General features: G+C 47.6%; 1 protein-coding gene and 1 long non-coding RNA gene across 4 annotated transcripts in view; one reads left to right on the top strand and one right to left on the bottom strand.

Moving 5' to 3' along the window:
* The window catches only part of LOC144826670 (uncharacterized), a 418667-nt gene that overhangs the window by 37849 nt on the left and 357880 nt on the right, over positions 1 to 22938 (top strand). The window lies entirely within an intron of this gene.
* The window catches only part of CA12 (carbonic anhydrase 12), a 242470-nt gene that overhangs the window by 61028 nt on the left and 158504 nt on the right, over positions 1 to 22938 (bottom strand). For all 3 annotated transcript variants that reach the window (XM_078685264.1, XM_078685263.1, XM_078685265.1), the window contains 2 exons: positions 20578 to 20757; positions 7366 to 7508 (listed from right to left, as the gene is read on the bottom strand). In XM_078685264.1, the coding sequence (XP_078541390.1) occupies positions 7366 to 7508; positions 20578 to 20757 (323 nt within the window). The remainder of the gene's footprint in view (positions 1 to 7365; positions 7509 to 20577; positions 20758 to 22938) is intronic.

The raw sequence follows: 22938 nt of genomic DNA, 5'->3' as shown, positions 1-22938 counted from the left end.
TGGGGCAGGTTCAGCAGTCTCACGGACCATTCCACGGTGTGACGAGTTAAGGACTGCCACCTCCTCTCACTGGTTCACCAAAGGTCAATCCTATAGTAACTTGGAGGCTTCCTTCCTGGTAGCCAAGATCAGTGCTCCAGCCGGCACGTTTTTCTTTCTTTTTGTGTGTGTGTTTTGCACGTGCCTCTATGTATGACTGTATGTACATTAGTTTGGGCTGTGACTGAGTGTGTGAGTGAGTATGTGCTTGTGAATGGTGGGAGTATGTGTGCATGCTTGTGAATGTATGGGTGTGAGTGAATATATTTGTAGATGGGTGAGTGTAAGTATATATGTATGTGCACATGTGTACGCTGCCCGCCCCACCGCCTGCTCAAATTGCCTGCTGCCACTGATATCCGGGCTGAAAATATTGCCATACAATAATATTACACCTTCCACTATAATATAAGGCAAGTATAACATTGTTATTAAGACCACTTGTTCTTTTTTTTTATAATCAATTTCATTGATTTAGAAAACACAGCGAGATAAAAAAGCAATAATGAAGTGCCAGGCATTATGTACATATAGGGACAATGACGGGACAATCGACTCATCTACCCACTCAGGCCGAACCATTGACCCCATACTTTACTGTGTTTGGCTGGGCACCCTCTGGCTTCATATAGTGTTTTTTCCTGTGCTGTACACAAGATTACTCCCCTGTGTCATTTAGTTATGCTTGGCGGGACAGGATTTTTCCAGGCAGCAGCATTATATCTCGCTTGGCCACCATGATGGCGGTGCGCAAGAATAGCTTATCCTCCCTAGACCCATCTAATCCGTCTGACCCCTATTAGCATGTACACGGGACTATGCGGGACTTCCCATCCCAGGACTTCAGTGAGCTCCGTCTCTAGCAATTCCTAATAAGGGGCGAGAAGGGGGCATGTCCACACTATATGATAGAAATCCGCTGGTTCTACCCCACAGCGTGTACAGGATGGGTTTGGTTTTAATAAGGAGTAAGGTAGGAGGTGTGAAGGTGTTTGCTGGACCAAATGGAGCCTAGCTGAGGCAATGATGGTTTTGGGGGCCATCAAGGCATCTCTCCAGTCATCGTCTTCTAGGGCGCCCAGCCACGTTTCCCATCGGCTTCTGAGCAAGTCTAGGGTGGTTGGGCCGTTGTTAGTTAGGGAGCGATAGATGCGTGATACCCCTCCTCTCCCCAGTTCGCCCATCATGGTTTGTGCCTTTAAGGAGCTGTATTCTGGGAGTGTTTTCCCAGTGGTTATGTGTACATTGATTGCATGGCGGAGCTGCAGGTATTTGTAAAACTGCAAAGGATGGAGCGAGTATCGTCCTGTAGGTCTGAGAAGGAACGTATATTGTTGCCAACCCAAACATTGCCTATCTGCGATGCCAATGAGGTCCCAGCCCCGGAACCCCTCCAGTTTCCCCATAATCCCAAGCCAAGTGCTCTGCCAAAGGGGCGTTTGACGTGTACGTTTATTTTCCCATTGGGTATGGCGCAGGGAGGCACGCCTGGTCAGCAGAACTGCACGAGTCACTGTGGGTGGGGTCCTGAGTATGGGCCCTCCATACATCATTGTTTGAATTTGAGGGAGTCCCAGTTCCTTCAGCTCGGTCCTATAGGCTGGGTTGGGCCAGCCCCCATTGAACCAGTCGTGTAATGTCAGTAGACGGGTTGCTCAGTAATATGTTAGATTGCTAATCAGTCTCTTGATAAGTGTAGGGGTACCAGAGACGATTTAGCTGAGTTCAAGCAAAGGCCTGAGACTTGTTCAAAGGCGTGGAGTATTTGAAGGCACCTGGGGCCAGGCCGGGACGGTTCCGCAAGAAAGAGCAGGACATCGCCTCATATGCAGACTATCTTGTTCTCATGAGAGCCCTTCCATTTCCAGCCCTGGATCTGGTCAACGGTGCGAATGAGGCAAGCTGGGGGTTCCATCGCCATGGCAAAGAGGAGTTGCGAGAGGGGGCACCCCTGCCTCGTACCCTTCCTGATCAGGAACACCTCTGAGAGCGCTTTGTTTATGAGCAACCTTGCGTTAGATTTGGAGTATAGGACTCGGACCAGACGGCAGAAGTGTTGGCCCAGGTCCATGGTGGCCAGGACATGGTCCAAGTATTTCCAGTTGACAGAGTCAAAGGCCTTCACAAAGTCAACTAGGAGAAGTGCTAAATAAGGGGTTAGCGACTGGTGGTTGGCTAGGGCTAGGTGAAGGTACCGGAGACGATGTCTGGTGCTCAGCGCCGGCATGCAGCCCCATTGGTCTGGATGAACTAGTTTGCTGAGGTATGGAAGTAGTAGTTGGGCCCGAAGCATTGCATAGATTTTGATCCCTGTGTTGATAAGAGAGATTGGGTGGTAGTCTGTGCGGGCTGGTGAGGGTGAGTTCATTTTAGGAATGACGACTATAGTGGCCGCATCAGTCTATGGTGTTAATGAGCCTGATTCTACAGCTTCTATGAATAGAGCAGAGAGCTGAGCGACTAGTATGTCTTGGTAGGTGGCATAATACTCCTATGGAAAGCCGGCCAGGCCCAGTGTTTTCCTGCTGCCATACGCGATATTGCGTCTTGTATTACTTTGTGTGAAATGGGGAGATCTGTTCCAGCCGACTCAACTGCAATGAGCCGTGGGAGGGGGGAGGCTCTCCAGGTTAGTCAGTGAGAATTTTGGTCGCCGGGCTGAGTAGAGTTCGGTATAGTAGTCTGCGAAAGCTTGGGCTATTGCCTTCGGCGTACGGTGGATGGTCCCCCCAGTGCCCCGAATTTCTGGAATTATACAGTTAGCCAGCGGGTACGACCCCAACCTGTGTAAAATGCTCCCTATTTTACCTCCCCATCTGTATATTCGGGCGATGGAGGACCTCCATAGCAGCTTTCCAGAGTCCAGTGAGATTTGTTTAATTTCGTCCCTCAACAGTGCAAGCTGATGGATCTGGGGCCATCCGCTGCATCAGGTATGCTTCTTTCCAGTCAAGTTGTTTGGGCCTCGAGGCGGGCAAGCAGTCTCTGTTAGGCTGACTGTTTAGCTTTGAGGTGGCCCTTCGCAAAGCCGCGGATGGTGGCCTTACGCGCCTCCAGAGAGTGCCCGGGTAGGGGATGGAAGCTTGATTAGTGAAGAAATATTGTAAGCTCCACACTGATTGCCTTCTTGAATTTCTCATCTTGTAGAAACCAAGGATTCGTCATCCACACGGGGCGGAGAGTATCAGACGGGTCGCCTAGGGTTAGGAGCAGAAGTGACTCGGGGACGGATAACTACCTCTTTGACCCTGCGGTATTCGGAAGCTGGCATAAATATCATGTCTATACGTGCATGTGTGTGGTGTGCCGCAGGGGTGTGGGTGTATTGGGTGTCACAGGGATTCCATGCCCTCCATACATCATAAATGCACAGGCCGCTCGGCCAGCTTACCAATTGTTTGGCATGTAGTGTCTGTGGGGCGAAGGGAATTTCCGTGGTGTCAAGACTAGGTTACATGACCGCGTTGAAGTCCCCCCTATCACCATCTCACCCAGGGATAAAGAGCTAATCACATCACTAATGCGACTCAGAGTTTGTGTGAGTGTAGCAGTAGGGATGTATATGGACAGGAGGCTGAGGGTGTTCCCTCCCAGCATTCCAGAGAGGGCTTTGAAGAGCCGTGGGGATCTCTGGTGGCCTGAGTGGGTATGAAGGTGGGTTTCCTGGAGAAGGAGTATGTCGGAAGTGTGTCTCTGGGCATGTCGAAGGTCTGCAGTCCGTTTTGATTCTATCTATCCAGCAGGCCGTTTAAGTTCCATGACATCACTCGGAGGGGGTCACCTTTATGTGTCATCTGGGTCATGGTCAGTATAGGTGGGCCAATGAGTCGTGAAGTCCCGATGTTGCGGAAGGGCCGGACGGGAAACTAGAGATTGTGACAGGAAGTCTTGTCTGATGGTGTGCGGGCAGTATACGGTGCTGTGCTGGCACAAAGCTGAGGTTCTGAGAGCATTAGGCTGTACATATAAACGCGAACAAGGGTCCCAACCCCTACCCCTCCACCCTAAACTTCGAGAACCGAAGCATCTGTCGCCCTATTGAACTTGGAAAGTAACAGGCCAGACTATAATGCTTCGCTGCGGACTCGCGTGGAGGACTCCCCTCGAAGCAGGATAAGATCATACATAGGCAGATTTGACGGACTAGTGTGGCATGCTGGGCCCGCCTAATCGTAACCGTTAATTGTGAAGTTGTATCCCAGTGGTCATGATTCGTGCCATCAAAGTCCATAGAGTCATTGCCCAAAGTCTTTGGGGAACTGTTTCTCATGGGCAAGCGATCCAGGGAACCAGCCTGTTGCAGGTGATGGGATTCAAGCGTCCATTCCTGATTTCTGGGGCCGTGGGTAGTGGGCCTCGGTGATCCTGACCTGGCTCTGGGCCTTCCTTGACCCCTATGGTAGTGCGTGCGTCTTCTTCTCACTTTAGGGGTTGTTGCGGGGGCGACACGGGTTCCCGAGGGTGGGTTCGCAGCTCAGGATCTGATGGGACGTTCCTCGGTCAGCCAGAATCAGGCTAATTCTGGGGTGTTGAAGAAGTAGGTCTTGTCCTGGAAGATGACTTGGAGACGGGCCAGAAAAAGCAATCTGTAGTGAAGATTGAGAGCGCGCAACTTTTGCTTAACATGGGTGTATGATTGTATTTGAACCTGAACCTCCCTCGTGTAATCAGGAAATATCATTATAGTATGGCTCAGTATGTCAGGGTTCTCTGGCTGTGGGCCTCTCTTAAAATCAAGTCTCTATCTTTGAAGTTAAGGATCCTGGTGATGATGGGTCGGTGCGGGGCACCCGGAGGGGGTTTGGGTGCCAGGGATCGGTGGGCGCTCTCTACTGTGAACAATGTGAACATTGTGTCTTTGGGCATCCATGACTTGACGCGTTGCTCGATGAGAGCCTCCACTTGTCCTTGCTCTGACCCCTCAGGAAACCCTAACAGGCAGCGATTGTTGCGTCTAGACCGGTTTTCAGCGTCTTCGGCCCTTTTGTGCTGCTCTTTGGTACGGGTATGTAGGTGGGCTATTTGTTCTTTCTGGTTACGTCATCTTCAACAGAGGAGATAAGAGATTCAGTTTCAGAGATGTGGGTCGTGGCATTCCAGAGTCCTGCCGGAGTAGAGTCATGTCCACCCAGACCTCCCTGATTTTGTTTTCTACTGAGGCTTGAGAAAAGCTGATGGTGTGTAGGATCGCGTTGAGATCAGGCCCTGTGGGAGCTGATTTCTCAGTGGCTCCTGCCCTGAGGCCAGGTTCCTTGGTGGTATATTGATCGATCTTAGTCTGCGTCGCAGGTGGTTTAGGACCTCTGCCTTTCCCCATGGCTGTTGAGACAGGAGGGCAGGCCTTAGTCAAAGTTATATATAGGGCCTGGCGACCTATGTCATTGTGTTGGTGCCCGCTCTGCCCGGACACTCCGCGGACACAGGTAAGGCCGTTTGAGTTTCTTGGTGCGGTGGAAGGCGTCACCGGTTACTCCTGGACCAGGTTATCAGTTGTTAATAAGAGGGCTCCTTTGCTTAGGTGGTGAGGTTTCAGAGTTCTCAGTGTCTCCTGCCCGTGGTGGTACAGAGGCAGCTCCCAGGGCTGGCAGTCACAGCCCAGAGCCCCGCCAGATCCACAGGGGGACGGCGTAAGGGGCCCGTATATGTCCGGAATGTTAACGTTGGGTCCCCTGAAGACTTGGGGCTCAGATGGTTAACAGGCGCTGTGGTGCGGGCCTCACCCCGAGCCTGCAGCCCCGGGGTTGAGACTACTAGACATGGTTTGGAGGGAGGGAAAGAAAACGGGTCTGCATCATTAAAAATGGGGGATCCTCCAGCTATGCGCCTCACCCCTCTTACCGTGTCTTAGGTATTCTGAGGTAGTTGGACCAGCACCACGTCCACCACTCCCTCAAAGCAGAATCCGCACTTCAGATCCCATGCACACTTCTGGCCAGCATGGCTGTCTGTGCCTCCAGCTCCGGGCTTGCGTCAGGCTGCTCTACAGGGGATCAAGTGGCTCAGCTCACTGTCACGCCCATTAAGGTCTCGGACCGGTCTTCCGCCCCGGTCCCCATCAAGGCAGGCTCTGGTTTGCGATTGGGCGGCCAGCGCTGGGGTGTGGGTTTATTTCTTCGGGCCTCGAGACAGGATCATCTCCATTGCGGGGGACCTTGGTGGGCAGCAGGCCTCCGCGGTCAAGGCACCTTCACACCCAGTGCCTCGCTACCCAGCGGTCCACTGAAGAGGGCCGTGCTGAGCGGAGGACTTCCGCTCCGCGCGGGTGTTAGGGCAGCTGCGCCAAGCATCTCCGTGCAGCTATATGTGGATCTGACAGGAGATTCAGGCCTCGGTCGGTTGCGTCGCGGCAGCCACTAGGACCCCTAGTGAGCATGTCTGCCATGGACGGGGCGCAGAGAATTCTTCAGAACTGTGTATGCAGCAGCGGAGGGGGAGACAGTCTGCGGTCCTCTGAGGAGTCGAGCGGTGAGTTCAGATAGCCATCTTGTTTGGGACACAATCGGAAGGCCCCAGCGCGGATCGGGTCATTTTTCTTCGTTATCCTGGGTCTCGATCGCACTCGGTAGTTGCCACGGGCGTTGGTGGGGTGGATTCCTCCTTTGGTCAGTTGCCGATGAATGCGAAGTTTCAGAGCAGATGACGAAGGGATCCGGAGCACTCTCAGAGTGCGACCGCCATCTTAATCTCCAAGCCACGTCCCAGACTCCACTCATTCTTACCTTGGCAAGTTAGAATTCGTGAAATTAAGAACAGAAAATATATACTACCTTACAATACACTGGCCGGTTGCTGTAGTAGGTACAACATTATTGCCATGCGATACATTACATATTATATACTGACCCCCACATTTGCCACAGCACACGTCATTGAAATTAGAGACCATACAACTTTTTAGCTGAATTATATACAATCTAGTCCCAAAAGGTGTCACCCTCTTTTGTGCCCAGGGAGGAACAGCAGCACGTGTGGCGGTTTTATACAGTAATTCTGATTTTTACCTACTGCATGTGATGACAGTGCTAGCTCAGATGTAATGTCCTAAAAGCATGTGAAAATTATTTGCCAACGGCAGGCCTACCGATCACAGGGGGACACTTGTGGAAATTATGCACAGGCTGGACATTTTTCAAATTACTGTCAATGATGGGGGCGGCCAATGACTCGAGGGTTCACTGGAGGACTAGCACCGAGTGGCCAGTGTGGGAATTGACACCCAAAAAGCTGAGACCTCTTAACGAATTGGGATTACAGGGCAAGCAGATGATGAAATGGCTGTAGCCAACACTGTATTCCTAGACCTCCCAAAACCCTGCGAAGACGTACCTCTGCTGCATAGCGCTTCCCGTTGATGCTGTGTTCAGAGCCTTCAGGCCTGTGCCTGTTCCCCCAGTGCAGGTGGAGCTGGGCCGCTGTGTACCGGAAGGGAAGGCTACTGATGTACATTGTCGGGGGCAGGCTCATCGTTACTGCAAGGGTGGAGAAAGGCTCGTGAAAGTCAACACTCGGCACACAAGATAACAAGCATTGGCAAATTCCGGCTTTGGCAAGGTGGTATGATGGCTAATTCATTGTTTTATTGCAAGCACATACAATAAAAAGAAACCAGAAAAAATATATATATATGCGTCTTTCACCTAAACATGATCGTCTTATGCTTGCAATACAAATTTTCCACTTAAAAACACATTTATGTCACATCCTTTCAGTTGTGCCATGAATGTTATGGTTATTTTTTTTATGAAGGAGACAAGGGTAAATCGTCATCTATCCAAGCACTCACATCCCTCAGCTGCAATATTACAGTCTCTCTTAAACTCTTTATAACAAACTTTATAAAGGAATGGAGGCAAAATAAACAGCCGTCATTTAAAATTTATATAAACATTTTTTTAAAAAAGGAACATAATTTGAACCAGCTGAAGTGAAAGGACAATTTTTGGGTGGGTGTGAACAATGTGTATAGACTCTGTGCAGTAACTCAATGTGAAGGGGGGCAATTGATAAAGTGAGCTGACCCATTGGCCTGTGCTGTTGTGCTGTGGTGGGCAGAAGCAAAATGTGAATGACAGTTCAACAGACCAATGGATAAAGTCATCTTAAGAACCGCCCCTCCACGTATGCCTATAATGAAAAAAACAATAGTCTGGCGAGGCAGTTAAAGCAGTGGTAAAGGCTCAATCTAAAACTGAGAGAATGTAGCAGATCATAAAAAGGAGTGCTGAATTGCTTCTAGCTCATGTAGCGCCGACATCAGTGGACGAGGTATGAGATCGGCCATCACGGTCCTGTAATCTGGACTCCTTTCCCTAAGGTGACTTTTCTACCCTGTAAGCTAGGAACCAATGAGAAATCTGAACCAGCTAAAAGCATCTCTGGCTTGTCCCAGAGTAGACTGTGCAAGGCCCCCATGGCACACCAAGCATGGGCTGGGTTTGCATAACATGGTGCAATTGTCATTGGTACAATAAAGTGCCCTGGGCAGCAGATGTCACCATTACTAACCGTATGCCTCTGGTTCGCAGCCTGATTGGTTGTTGCAGCACATTGAGGGTTTGGGTGTGGGAGGTTGGGTGGATCAACTTGATCGCAAAATCTAAACCAATTACATATCCTGAACCCATCCTTCAGGTTTAAAGAAAATGGGAAATAAGGCCCTTATTTAGAGACCAAAGGGTCTGGCTGAAACCACATCCTCTGAAATAAAGTATTTCCTCTACTTCTAAACGAGGTCAAATAATAAAGAAGTGGGTGGTTGAGGAACCCCCCACTCAGCATCACACTACTCCCTACAAACTTTGGCCGTATTCTGTACTTTCATGTCATTAGAGGTGGGAAAACAAAATTATCATTCACTATGTTCATTTTTCAGCAAGATTAGAGTATATTAGGATCCTTATTTTTTTAAGTTAGCATACAATTCTCAACAAAATGTATAAGAACATTGGACTGGAGGCTCTAAGCCCTACTATGCCAATACATATAGGACCGACTCTACTATTCATCCTTTAAAAATGTACGAATTTAGTACAATTACATTGGGTTATATGAATGTATTATTTATGACAAAACTGTGGTATCAAGTACTGTACAAAAAGAAGTAATTATTCACAATACTCTCTCCACATCTTCTGAGATCACCCAAAGCTCCTCTCCCCCGCTCTCTTGTCCTACTACCCTCCCAGGACATATTGCCTTAAAAAGCTGTTAGGTGCTATGTCAATGACTGGTTAGGCTTTTGTAGGATTGGACAACACTCAGCTTCTGTCGCCTACAAGAAATGGATGCAGATGTGCTTATTTTCACCCCATTCCCTCCCTAATGGGGAAACTTGCTCCACAGTGTCAAGTACAACAGTGTTTCTCTCCAGGCCCTTCTAGCCTCACACTTGTAAGAGTGTTTTGCAATCCACACTGCAGGCTTTCTTGGACTAGACCAGTGGCTCTTAAGTTTTTGATTTCTGTGAACTTAATCATAACTGGAATCTGGGGACCCCCTTGATCATTATTTGATTCAGGGAACACCGTTGAGTCGCCATACTCCTGGAACCTGGATCAATTGGTCTGAGCAAGTTCCATGATTTGAACCACAAAATAATATACATAGACAAACAATAATCAACCAAAAATAATTGATGAGTTTTTAAAATTCAATCTAGGCCAACCATCACCCCAACTATACTCAGCTTGATACACTTGCACTGTTCCCATGAATTAATGTGAGGATACCAACTTAATTTTTACCCTCCAATTTCAAAAAGCTTCACATTTACTGAACGTTTTAAAATTCTGAATTTAACATTTTGCTTCTTTATTTATATACACTTTATTATTCTGTTAGCATTTTATTTTGAAACCAGTTGGGGACCCACTCACAGTAAGCGTTGTGATCTCCCAATGGTCCCAAGACCACAGGTTAAAAACTGGTGCACTAGACCATTTATTGTCAATGTCAGCAGGATCAATTTAACCCCTACCAAGATGTCCATTCCGCTAACAGTGAATTAATTGTCTATGTAGGACAGCTCCAAGCCGAGCTCTGGATCCAATGTAGATTCCCTTTCCTGCTGGCACAATCTTTGTAAGTATGGAATTACAACATCCGAACCCTGATGTCAGTGGGTACCTGGTAGTGACTACCGCAACCAAATTAAGGGATTGCCACTTTGGTGTCTGGCCTAGACTGTGCAGCATAGTTCTCTTCCTGTGATAAAAAGATAATCAAAATGGGGCTCCTCACTGGAAGTGAACACAGGTGAGGCTAGAGTAATTTTAGGATTTTGGTTTGGTTAGGGATATAGGGTGAAAAGGGTAATTTTAGGGTTTAGAGGTGGGTAAGAATATGGAGTACTAAAGGTAATTCCAAAATACATATCATTAATTTTGACAAAAAGGTGGGGTGGCTGGGAATGGTTTTCCCAACCCTAAAAAAAATCATAACTATATATATGTATATTATATATATATTACACACACACACACACACACAAGTTTAACTTTTCTAAACAATACTTACCTTGCATGGTAAAGGCATGTTTGGTAAAGGCATTGTTTGGTATGAAGCCATACAACCCTCAGTGAGAATTGGTATAGTTTACAGGGGTTACAAATATGCAGGAAGTGACAGGTTCTGCTAGGTGGCATCTACTGGTATGAGATGAAAATCTTTTTTAAATGTAGGGCATGTCCGCTATTTATTCTCTCAGTTGAGAATCTGGAACGATCGAGCCCAGTCTGTCTTGTATGCCTCGAGTCTATGCAGAAAGTGTGATTTTTTTCCATGGCAAGTATCTCCCACAGTGTAAGGAGCCATCCCCAAACACTGGGACCTCTAATGGCCCTCAATGCTCTAAGGTTACTCGTGTCACGAAGGTGGCGACTGCAATCTGTTACCCTCTCAGTAATATGTGAAATTTTCTGCCAGGATATTGCACGGACAAGGAAAACTAACCCTGGATTCCTTAGAATATGAACACCGATAGACAAGCTAATTTCGACCAGGATAGCTTCCCAGTATCTTTGTAAATTGGGGAACAACCATAACAAGTGTGTAGGGATCCCTACATCTCTACACTCCCACCCACATGTGCTTGGCCTCGACTTGTCCCATGCAGCAATTTTAGCTTGTGTGTGGTGAGACCAGTGTGAGGATTTTATAGTAGGCCTCTCTAATTTTTTATACTTTACACCAATGCGCAAGCCTTAACAGAGAAGCTCCCAGCTTTTGAGAGAAAAGTTCCCTTGAGCTTCCTGTCCCAAAGTCTTTGACCAGGTGTTTTCTTAGACAGGAAATCCCTCCCAATGCCAGCTGAAGGGCGGCTCTGTCCCAACACTCGTAACACTGAGGAGACAATGACACCTATGGAGAGGACACATAGATAAGTCTTGAGATTTTTTTTTTGTGTTTTATAGAGCGCGAACTTGACCCGTTAGGGTATCCGAGCGCTTTACAGAGTTGCAGAGTTGTACAAAAGGCATGAAATAATAATAGTATACCATCAATAGCGAAGGGGCGGGTGCCGGGTACATAAGGGATAGAGGGATAACATGGACAGTTTACATTACATTTACTCAAGACAAGGTGCCAGGTTACATGGTGGGGTGAGTAGGTCATCAGAAGTAGGCAAAAGTAGGCCAACTTTAAGCGAGAAATTTACCCGTAAGGAAGGATTTGGCCTCCTTTTTGAAGCATGCAAGAGAGGGAATTCTTCTGATGGTGGGTGGGAGAGAGTTCCATATTCTTGGTGCGGCCCCAGCAGAAACCCGATTGTACTTTTTTTTTTAAAGCGTGCCGGCTGGAGTAGGAGGTCTCTGGCGCACTGTGAGTTTCTGCTTCCTCCGGATACCACAAGTTTCTGTGCGAGATATGCAGGGGACTATGAGTGTAAAGCCTTATGTGTGATGCATGCCAGCTTAAGCAGTATACAGGCCTCGAGAGGAAGCCAGTTCAGCGCTTTCAGGTGTGGAGAAATGTGGTCGAATTTCCTTGTGCCGGTGAGTAGTCTAGCGGCTGTGTTGAGGCAGGCTTTTAAGGGTGCCAGGGAGATCTTGGGTAAACCTGAGAGGGTAGAACAGCCATATTCCAGCCTAGAGATGACTAGTGCATGGACTGCCATTTTTAGGTCGGGCGCGTCAAGGAAGAGTTTCAGTTTCAATAGGTAGCTCAGGTGGAATCTGGCTGATTTGGCCATCGAGTTGATGTGGTTTCGCATGTTCAAATTGCAGTCCAGGGTTATTCCCAGTGATTCGGCCGAGTCCACGATGGTCGGTAGGCAATTTAAGGCTGTGATGGCCTTAATCCATTTCTGAATCTCAGGGTCAGTTTTAGGAGGGGAAATTAGAAGAAATTCTGTTTTCTTTGCGTTGAGTTGATTGGAGGCGAGCCATTGGACAGTCAGCTTCAGGGTCTCATTCAGGGAGAGAATCTCCTTGAGGGACGAGATTTTGATATAGATCTGTGTGTCGTCAGCGTACATATGGTAGGAAATATTTGCAGTGCGTAGGACTTTGGCAAGCAGTTCTAAGTAAAGGTTAAAGAGGGTGGGGGACAGCGTTGATCCTTGAGGAACTCTAACCGTGACCGGATAGGCAGCGGACAGGTTGTGGTTAATTAGGAATCTCTGAGAACGGTTTTGGAGGAAGGATCTGAACCATTCTAGGACTGAGCCATCCAATCCCATCCTTAGTTTGAGACGCTCGAGTAACTTTCCATGGTTGACTGTGTCGAAGGCCGAGGATAGATCTAGGAGAATTAGGAGTCAAGTTTTGCCTCGGTCAAGGGCTTGAAGGGCATCATCAACAATGTGGAGCATGGTGATTTCAGTGCTGTGTCCCGGTGTGAATCCGGATTGGAAGTCATCGAGAAGGTGGAAGTTGTTGATGTGTTGACTTAGCCTGAGTTGCACACACTTCTCTAACACTTTAGCTAAGAGAGGGATGTTGGAAATGGGTCTGAAGTTGTCGGGGGAGGCTGGATCCAGCGACGTTTTTTTCAATATGGGGAGGACTTGGCCGGCTTTCAGAGAGTCAGGAATCGATCCCTGCCGGAAAGAGGAGTCGATTATTGTAGTCCAGCTAGGAATAATGGATTGGGCGGCGGCAGCTAGGCAGTTGGAGGGGAGCGGGTTGTTGAAGTGGTTGTTTGGGTTTAGGATAGAGGATTTTGGAGACGGAGTCTTCATCGTAGAGTGTGAAGTCGCTCCAGTGTGCTTGATTCTTCGTTGAAGCCTGTTGGGGTGGCGTGGAAGGAGGAGGTAGGTCGGGGGGGGGGGGAGAGAGTATGAGGCGGAACTGAGTTTGTTACCTTTGGCTTTGATTTTGTCTGCAAAAAACGAGGAGAATTCCTCAGATTATATTAGAGTCTTGGGGTTTTCTTTCGATGTTTTGGCCAGTTTGTTGGATTGGTGTTTGACCAGTTCGAACAGTTTGTGGGGTCTGTTTTGGGTGTTCCCCAGTTCTGATTCTTTTTGAGTTGAGGATGTTCCTATTGTATGTATTTCTGGCCTGGCGAAGACGTTTTAGGTGAGCGGCAGAGGGGTGCTGTCTCCAGGTTCTTTCGGATTGCCTGAGGGATCTCCTCTCATTGTTGAGGGATCCAGTGAACCAGGGGTTTCTATCTTTGACTTGGGTTCTTTTTAGTTTTAGAGGGGCTAGGTCATCCAGAATGTTCGATATAGTCGCAGAGTATTGGTTGTTAAGGTCATTGACCGTTGTGAGATGCGAGGGGTGGGGGGAGGTCAGATTTGCACCGAGCCTCCATTTCTTTGTGGTCCATGCTCTTGGTGTCACTGACCCAGCGTTTAGGAATCACCGGCTGCGGTGCCCTTGTCTTGTGGGTGCCGCGTAGTAGGAAGGCAATGGCGTGGTGGTCAGACCAGTCACAGGGATCTGTGGAGATGAGCTTGACTGTCGATTCCTTGGAGATGATCCCGTCAAGGGTGGCCCCTTTCGAGTGAGTTGGGAGTGAGCAAGATTGGGTCAGGGCTTGATCGTCCAGGAGGTCTTTAATGGCGTTGACATGAGGATCCTTGGGATCGTTCCAGTGCAGGTTGAAATCACCAAGGAAAAGGTCTTTAGCATTGTGGGAACTCTGTGCTGTGAGAATTTCCATGAGGGGGTCTGTGAAGGAGCCATTCATGCCTGGGGGGTGGTAAAAAATGTGCAGGTTGCATAGTTGGGTGGAGTTACTGCAAATGGAGAGGGCGAGGTATTCGCAGGAGTCGGTGGTATCCGCCAGAAGTTCCGTGACACGAAGGTTAGAGCGGTAGATGCAGGCGATGCCGACTCCTTTCTTGCTATGTTGCCTGTCTAGCTTTGCAATGTTATAGTTGGGAGGGACTAAGAGGTCTAGGCATGGGGATGAGGAATCGTTTAGCCATGATTCTGTTAGAACTGCTAAGTCAAGATTTTTGTTCAGGATGAGAGCAGCAAGATCGGCTGTGTGCTTTACTGTCGACCGGCAGTAAGAGACCAGTCAGAGGTGGGTCGGAGGGAGTGTCGGGAGTCGAGGTTTACAGGTATACAGGCGCTAGATTGCTTCTAATCACCTTTCTGTTACGGAGACTAGTCAGAGGTGGGTCAGAGGGAGTGTCGGGAGTCGGGGCGGACAGGTGTACAGGCGCTAGATTGCTTCTAATCACCCTTCTGTTACGGAGGGTAGCTGATCTGCAGGGGTTGATAGCGACCGTGCAGATGGGATGTTTGGCACTCACGTCTGATGGGCAAGGGGAAACTGCGGCTGCATTGTAGTCCTGTAGGATGCCAAGGATTTCCTTTTCAGTGAGTTCTAGTGGATTTGGTGTGGCGAGAGTAGAGTTGTAGGAGAGGACGAGAGCTAGGGTTTCCTCCTCCGATAGGTGACAAGGATGCTTACGAGGGCGAAGGTGCCTCAAGGATAGTAGGTGTTTGGGGAGCTCTGTGATAAGAGGAGGGGTGGGGTTGAGCAGGGGTTTGGGGCTAGCGAGGGAGAGTTCAGCGAGGTGAAGGAGGTTCGTTAGATCCAGAATGGAGAAATGGATACTCTGAATTATTTTGGCAGCTCTGGAGTGCAGAGTATCGATATCCATATAAGGGGAAGGTGCTAAAAGACAGTGGGGGCAGAGGTTTAGTGGCAGTTCTAGCGTCATGCCTAAAGGATCGGAATGACGGGTTAGCTCGACCTGTGTTGTGGGAATTTGTGGGCGCCTCAGTCTCAAGGTCGGAGTGGGTAACTAGTGGGGAGGGGACCAGAGGTCCAGAGCCGGTTCTGTTGGCAAGACCAGAAGACGAGCTTGGAGTGTTAGGATGGGACTGTGCTAGGCGCAATAAGAGGGGTGGTTTGTGGGCTAGCAAGGCTAGCTTGACCTGTATCATAGGTCATTGGAGGCGTACCAGTGTCAGAGTCAGAGTGGTGAGCTGGCGGGGGACCCAGGGTCTCGGTCCGATAGCGTTAGCCAGGCCGGGAGACGAGCTAGAGGGGTTAGGATGAACTGTGTTGGAACCCTCTGTGACAGCATGGGGGGATAGAGAGGAGGAGACCAAAGGTTTTGGGGCGGTTGTGTTGGTAGGGCCGGGAGGGGATCTAGAGGGGTTAGGAGGAGCCGAGTTGGAAACGCTTAGGGAGGTAGTTCGTGGGAGGTTAGTCTCGCAGGGAAGGCTGGTTGGAGGATCGTCGTCGGGGCGGGTGTTGGTCACCCTGCTAGTGTCGTGCACATGGTTCCTGAGGAGGGTAAAAAGGTCCGCAAATTTATTGAGGTTTTTGGTTGAGGCCTGGATTAGTACGATGCCGCTTTTGTAGAGGGTGATGGTGAGGTCAGCTCGCAGTGTTTTGGAGGGCGCTATTGTGAGCTTAGTGCCGTAAGGGATGTTCCTGGTACATTGAGGAGGTGCGCAAAGGTATTGCGCCAAGAGGGGGTTCTTTTGGAGTAGAAAATGAGGCCATTGATGACTAAGCCGTTGTCCGCAATGAGACGCGGGTCAGAGATCAGAGTCTCGGGGTGATTTTTCAGGGTGGAGTGCTTGAAACTTTTTGTAGCGGTTTTGGAGAGGTTGGAGGGTAAGCCAGGGTATACGAGTTCACTCCAGTGGCGGTCAGGCCAGGATCTACGATGTTGGCTAAAGCTGGGCACTATAGGAGAGACAGGGTCAGTAGGCTGCAGATTTCCTTAAGGTCGTGATCATTAGGATAGTAACCTTATAGAAGTGTCAGTAGGCGGCAGATTTCCCTATGGACGTGATCATAAGGATAGTAACCTTATAAGAAATAAGAAGTTGGCTAGGTCGTAGGTAAGACAAGAGGAGATTCTCAGCGCTTTTTCAAGTTCCCCAGACTTTCATTGACTGCTATAGCAGGTTGGTGCCACTTCATGATGGCCGCCACTTGATCAAGCCTGGCTCAGGGTGCAGCTGTAGATCCTGGTTTGTTTTGATGGTGCAGTCCTCTTTCTGTTTCCATTGCCTGATGGAGCCTAGCTCGGGTGTAGCTGTAGATACTTTAGTTTAAATGTAACAATAGGAAGGTTCAAGAGGTCATGTAGTAGATGGGAGGATCCCACAGCGGAGTGATTGTATTGAGGGTCTAGAACAACAGTTCTTAACCTGTAGTCCGTTCTATGGCCTCTAACCAATACTCTTTAAAGATGCTTCCTCCTACGAGGACAATAGTTTCCTCAAGTAGTAATATAATACTAATTTGAAGTCTATTCTACTGCTTGTTCAATGTATCGGATATATTTATTGATTTTTATTAACACATATATGTTAAAAAAAATAATCATAAGCGCTTTAGAAACTTTTTTAATCAGAAGCGGATTGCTAGTTCAAAGCGGAGCATTTGTATATATGCACAGTCAGTGTTCGCATTCAAACAGAAATCATAAGCACGTGCTCTCGAGAGCCAGTTTTATGCATGTATACAAAACTAGACTGCCCAAAAACCTTTCCAGCTGCTGTGTTCTCCCATCCACTGCTTTACATGGGAATGCACTTACAGCTCCAAGCAGCTACACTTTTTGGTACTGGAAAGGGGACAAGCTTGCACTTTTCAGCAGAGAGGAAATGATGTCGCAGACCGAGCAGCACTTCCTAGTAGGCAGCATATACTTTGGCATACAGCACATCTGGTCCTGGCTTTTATGCAATCACCATCTCTGTCACCTTTTGACACAAAGACCCTGCATCATCTCTAGCTTGGTCCATACCAAGCTTAACTACTGCTCCATGCAAGTCAAAGGCCAATGTCAATCCATTTACTACTTCTATCCCACCGTTTCTGATGAGATCTCCGATTTCACCAGATTACCTATTGATTTGGGAATATGATATGGGTCTTATACCAGTATGTAGTGTCTATCATATTTAAACATGCATTTTCAGAGAAAAATAGATGTGCTGAGTTCTTACAGTGTACATGTGTTTTTGTGTATTGTTGTTAAAATACAAATCATAGATATGTCTTGGATGTCCCTGGCTTCCAGTAACGAATCGGGTATTGGGGTCAGAGGAGGTGGCAAGAAGTCAAAATGTTAAGAACCACTGTTCTAGAACACCTCATGGAATGTAAGGATTGTGCTGCGTTTTGCTACTGGAAAGTACAGCAAGGTTCTCAATCTTCATTTTCAAAAGTCACTCTTCCTCGTGAATATCTTTAGATGCCAGACAGGGCCCAGAAGCTCCACACCCACGCCCCATCAGCAGCTCACCTGTCAAGTCAAGTAGTAACACACGTCCAGTCACAGCTCCATCATCTTGATACTGTCAGCACCGGCCTACATACAGCACTCACTAGCTTGCTGGCATCAGTTTCTTTACTTTTTCCTCTGCATCCAACCAATGCTCGCAGAGAGGAACCAAAACAAGCTTAACAGCAGACTGTATTGCTGCATAAACGTTAAATATCTTGGAATCATTATTGAGAGAGGCTCTACCTCAGAATGGGAGAAGGGATGGTGGCAGGGAATCGGAGAGGAAGCAGTACTCACCAGAAAGAGTATTACCAAAAATAAATAATTTAGACTTCTGATGGCTACTTCATCCCAAGATTCCTCAACATATGAAGGCATTCCAAAGCAGTCCCAATGGAGAGCAGAGCGGAGTACAGTTGGCTAAACAAGGACGTCATGCAGAACAGCCCAAGGAAAATAGCCACTGCTTCTCACCTGAACAGCAAAGCAATAATGCTGAGCAAAAGTGTGTAACCAGAAACAATTAAGTACCTGGCAAATACCAGCCACCTTTAGAAGCAGCTAGGGCTCTAGTAGAATGCATGCAAATGCCTGCACGCACATATGTCTTTACCAGTGCTTATCAGATCTTAATACAAAGTGACTCGATGGGATAAAGTACGGTTAGTCACTACTTTTCTCTGTTGCGCCCTAGCAAAACCATTGAAAAGCTCATCAATCACCAGATAGATAACATCTTGTAAGATCAATGTAGCATGAGACAGCCCGCTCCAGACCCTGCCTTGCTGTTAGAAGGGTATGGAGGAGAAAAACAAGGAAGAGAGACAGGCCAGCTTACATTGAACAGGGGACACAACCTTTGTCAAAAGGTGGAGCAAGTGTACAGAACTCATTTTTATACACTTGATCTGTGTTCTAAACCCAGTAGACCAGAATCAATTACTTACCAACTCTGAGAACTGAAATAATGGGCACCAGAAGTGTAGTCTTCAGGGCGAAGAGCTGTATCATAACCAAGTTTAAATGCCACCGCAGCACAATGAGTCATGAATGGGATTTTACAGTATACCTTGCCAAGGAGGAGTTTTTTTTTTCTCTAAGGGGTTCCTTCCCATCAAATGGTTTGCCCAGCAAAGCACTCGTCCTTGCAGTCTGTTGCTTGCTAGCATGATTGATGGTATTGTGGAGCACACAAGCAATACTTGGCCGGTGGTTCCTCCCGAAGGAGTATGTCCCCAGCATATTTCAAAGCTCGTAAGCACTGATCCTTGGATGGTAGTCTCCCTCCATGGGGCGCAATTCCTCTGCGACTTGGATTTTCTGTTCATATGACAGATACCTATTGGGTGGGTGACGCTATTCATTTTCCTGATTCATGCACTGCATCACGGGTTCATTCCCACTATGGTTACTACCATTGTCTTTTTTGCCCTGATGATGACCCTGACAAATTGCTGCTAACTGCGTCGAAACTTTGACAATTTTACTAGCGGACTATTCTCACTTACCATATGAATCTGTATGTACTTTCAGTTAGAGTCTTACTGAGATTCATTTCCGTAGCCCCCAGCTACTAAGGTATTTATCAAATGTATTAAATATTTCTTCTCTACAGCACTTATGCACATTTCTCACTCATGTCACTATGTCTGTTCTGAAGCACAGGCGTTACTATCTTTACTTTTGTTAAATTGAATTGAATGATGTCAAAACTCATGATTTGTTTGTGAATTATGTGGCCTAGGGAATCTAGGCTTGTGCCTTACACCACAGGGAACCATTGTTTTGTTTCGCATCAAAGCAGTCCGGGCATCTCTGTAAAATCCTGTACAGCATATCCAGGTATGCTTGCATTAGCACATTATGGTTTCCACAGGGTGTGCCATAGTATTTACGAAATCTAGACCACATGTCTGGTTTTAAAGATCAAAAAAGTCCCTGACAAGAACACAGTATGGGTCCTTCGCACAATCCGGAAGACTAATGGTACCACGACGTATGGTCCTATCGCACAAGGCGTGCATCAAGGCATCTGGTGTTCTGAGGGTTCAGATAAATAGCAGCATCAGTAGAGTATGCAAGGGTGGGGTGGCAGTTTTAGCCTTCAAGTAATCTATCCTCCTGTGCATTGCAATGCTCTCTAGCGGCTCTTTAGATTTCCACAATTAATTGCCTCTGTGCCTCAATGGCAGCCACTTTAGTATTAGTTCCAACAGAGCTAGAAGAGTTCAACTTGTTATGGTTTTACTTGACTACCTTATGTCTGTCCATCTGACCGCACGTGAGCAAAGGCTGTGATGAAGGCCAGACATAGACATGGATATCTAGTTCCTTACAAGTACAATTTGCTACCATTTCCCAAACATAGAACCGTTTTACCTCTGACTGGCCTGTTTGTGCTGAAAGGTGCCTTTATCCACACCTGAGTGGGAGGGGCTAATGATGCATATCCTTAGAGTGAGGTATATACACTCTCCAAGTATAGACCAAGATGAGGAGGAGATGAACCCAAGTAAAGAAGAATACCAGCGGCTGCAATTTAAGTTGAAGATTATACAAATGATAGATGCTAGTTGATACAGGCTGTCTCAGAATTACCAGGAACACCTTAGCTTCCTTCCAGAATTCCAGTTTTCAGCCGGATTATATGGTGCAGTCACTTTATTCAATTAGCATTGAACTAGGTTATCTGAAGTTCTGTTAAGAAAAATCATTAGAGTTCACAAAAGTTTGTTGATGTAGATTTAAGAGGCCGTATCATGGCGTTCTGTAGTTCCTGATCAAATAAAGTTGTTCTACAGATGTGGGGGTGAGCTGTGTTTGAAAATATAGAGCATCAAAGTTGCTTTGATCATCATCAACGTAGTAAGTCTACTTACGTGAGTGGCCATTGTTGGAAATGATGCATTGCTCCGTCAGAGACAAGTTATAGCCCACGAGCTCAATGGGCAGGAGAGTGGAGTCGTACTGCAGAATGTCATTGTGAATGTCAATCGGAGACTGGAACACCCCTCCACAAAATGGAAAATGCTTGTGCCAATGTTCCTCTCCGTCGGGACCTATGAATACAACAAAGATAATGCAGAGTTAATAAACGAAGCAACCGAGGCTCACAACAGTCAGGCCCACTAGGCCCATGGTCAGCCTCCACCTCTGCCTCCCCACAGATCTACAGCTTTACCTACGCTTACGTAGTACTATTGCTGTCAAGTCAGTCCTTTTATACATAAACATACTATTTATGTTCTCATTGTCCTGTTTATACAGGTTAGTCAATGTATTAACAAGTTTCTAATGCTTTTCTTTCACCTCCCAAATAAAGCCCCATTGAAAACTAGTTTTAAGAGTACTGGCCTCGTAAAGGGGCACCTAGTGTGGAGAAAAAACTTTGGGCCTGATGAGGATTTTTGGTGGTCAGGACAGCCAAAACCCGTGATAGCGGTGCGGTGAACCAGTGGTTCACCCACCATATTTTGAGTATGGCGGTCGGACAGCCATGGGACCGCTGCTACTGCCAGAGATCCACGAACCCTGGAAGTCTTGTAGTGGTCTCAAGCCTGCAATATGCTGGTGGTGCAGGTGCAGCACCGCCAAGCATAATACCAGTTTCCTCACCGCCACAGTTTTCATGCCGGTGAGGCAGCCATGAAAACTGTGGGAGTGAGGAAATTAAGGGGGCCCCTTGTTGCCTCAGGGCCATGGGGTGTATGCAGGGGGCACATGGTCTGCTACCCTGTGTGCATGCAACAGTTCCTGCATGGCATAGACTGCACCAGTCTATTCCATTCCCATTGCAGTGCTTTTCTAAGGCTCACCGCCTCGGACCACCAAAGCACCACACACCAGACCAGAAGAAAACTCCTATAGGAGACGGCTAACTTTTGTAAAGGTTTTAATTATCTACACAATAAATTTATTATTATTATTATTTATTTATTTATTTATTTATTTAACAAACTTATAAAACGCAGCTGTCACCATTGCAGGCATCCTGGCGCTGATAGATCTGATGAGGCGGAAAGAGGAACACAAGGAATGAGGGCTTCAGACAGTTACCTTGGGGAATAGCCAGGTTTTAATCATCTTTCTAAAAGGCAGGAGTTCAGTGATGTGTCTAATCTCAACCAGGAGAGTATTCCAAAGTATGGCGGCCGCCACTTCAAAGGATCTCCCCCCCGCTCGGACCTTCCTGAATCTGGGGACCACTACCAGCCCAGAGTCTGAGGATCGAAGTCGTCTGGTTGGAGAATACCAGGCAAACTTTGATTGCAAAGGGGCAGGGCCAGATCCATGAAGAGCCCTGAAGACTATGCAGAGGGCCTTGAATTGTATCCTCTGTCTGATCGGCAGCCAGTGAAGTTTGCCCAGGGCAGACGGTCCATGAGATCTTCTCGGAAGCCCTAAGGCCAACTTGGCCGCCGCAGATTGGACCCTCTGGAGCCTGTCCAGCAAAAAACCAGGAGAGCCAAGCAGGAGGGCATTACAATAGTCCAACCTGCTGAGGATGGTACACCTAACCAGTTTGGCACGAGTATGGATAGGTAGGAGAGGCAAAACTTTCCTCAAGGATCGAAGAATGGCAAAGCAGCAGGCGGACGTCTTTTGCACGTGCGTCTCCATACTAAGCCTTTGGTCAATCATGACCCCAAGATTGCGGACTGATTTCACAGGTCTTACTTTGCACCCACTTTCGGGGGGCCAAAAGTAGTCTGGGAATGGCCGGGAGATCTTAGTTCCGGCGCTAAAGAGCACCTCCGTCTTCCCAGCATTAAATTGGAGGGAGTTGTCCTTTAGCCACCGAGACGTGACACGCAGGCAGTTGTGGAACATCTCCACATATGTAGATTCCTCCCCTTCTAAGGAGAGGATCAACTGCGTGTCATCAGCATAGTTGACAATCCTGATATTAAAGCTTTTAATCAGAGAGATAAGCAGTCTAAGATACAGATTAAAAAGAATCTGGCTAATTGCCGAAGCTCGTCCATAGCGGTGATTAAAGCTGTTTTGGTGCTGGGAGTAGGCCGGAAGCCGAATTGATCCCTATTCAGTAGTTGTTGACATTCCAGGTGTTTAGACAGAGTGTTACTGACCAAACGCTCGACGATCCTAGCCGGGAAGGGTAACAGGGAAATGGGCCTAAAATTTTTCGAGCAGTCTGGGTCCAAGGAGGGCTTTTTTAGCAAGGGAGAGACTATTGCCCGCTTCCATTGAGCTGGGACACTACCAGTCACCAGCGACTG

This window comes from Lissotriton helveticus, chromosome 3_2 (assembly GCF_964261635.1).
Source record: "Lissotriton helveticus chromosome 3_2, aLisHel1.1, whole genome shotgun sequence".
Lineage (NCBI taxonomy): Eukaryota > Metazoa > Chordata > Amphibia > Caudata > Salamandridae > Lissotriton > Lissotriton helveticus.
Note: the sequence above shows the minus strand (reverse complement) of the source record. Positions and strands in the feature narration are given on the sequence as shown.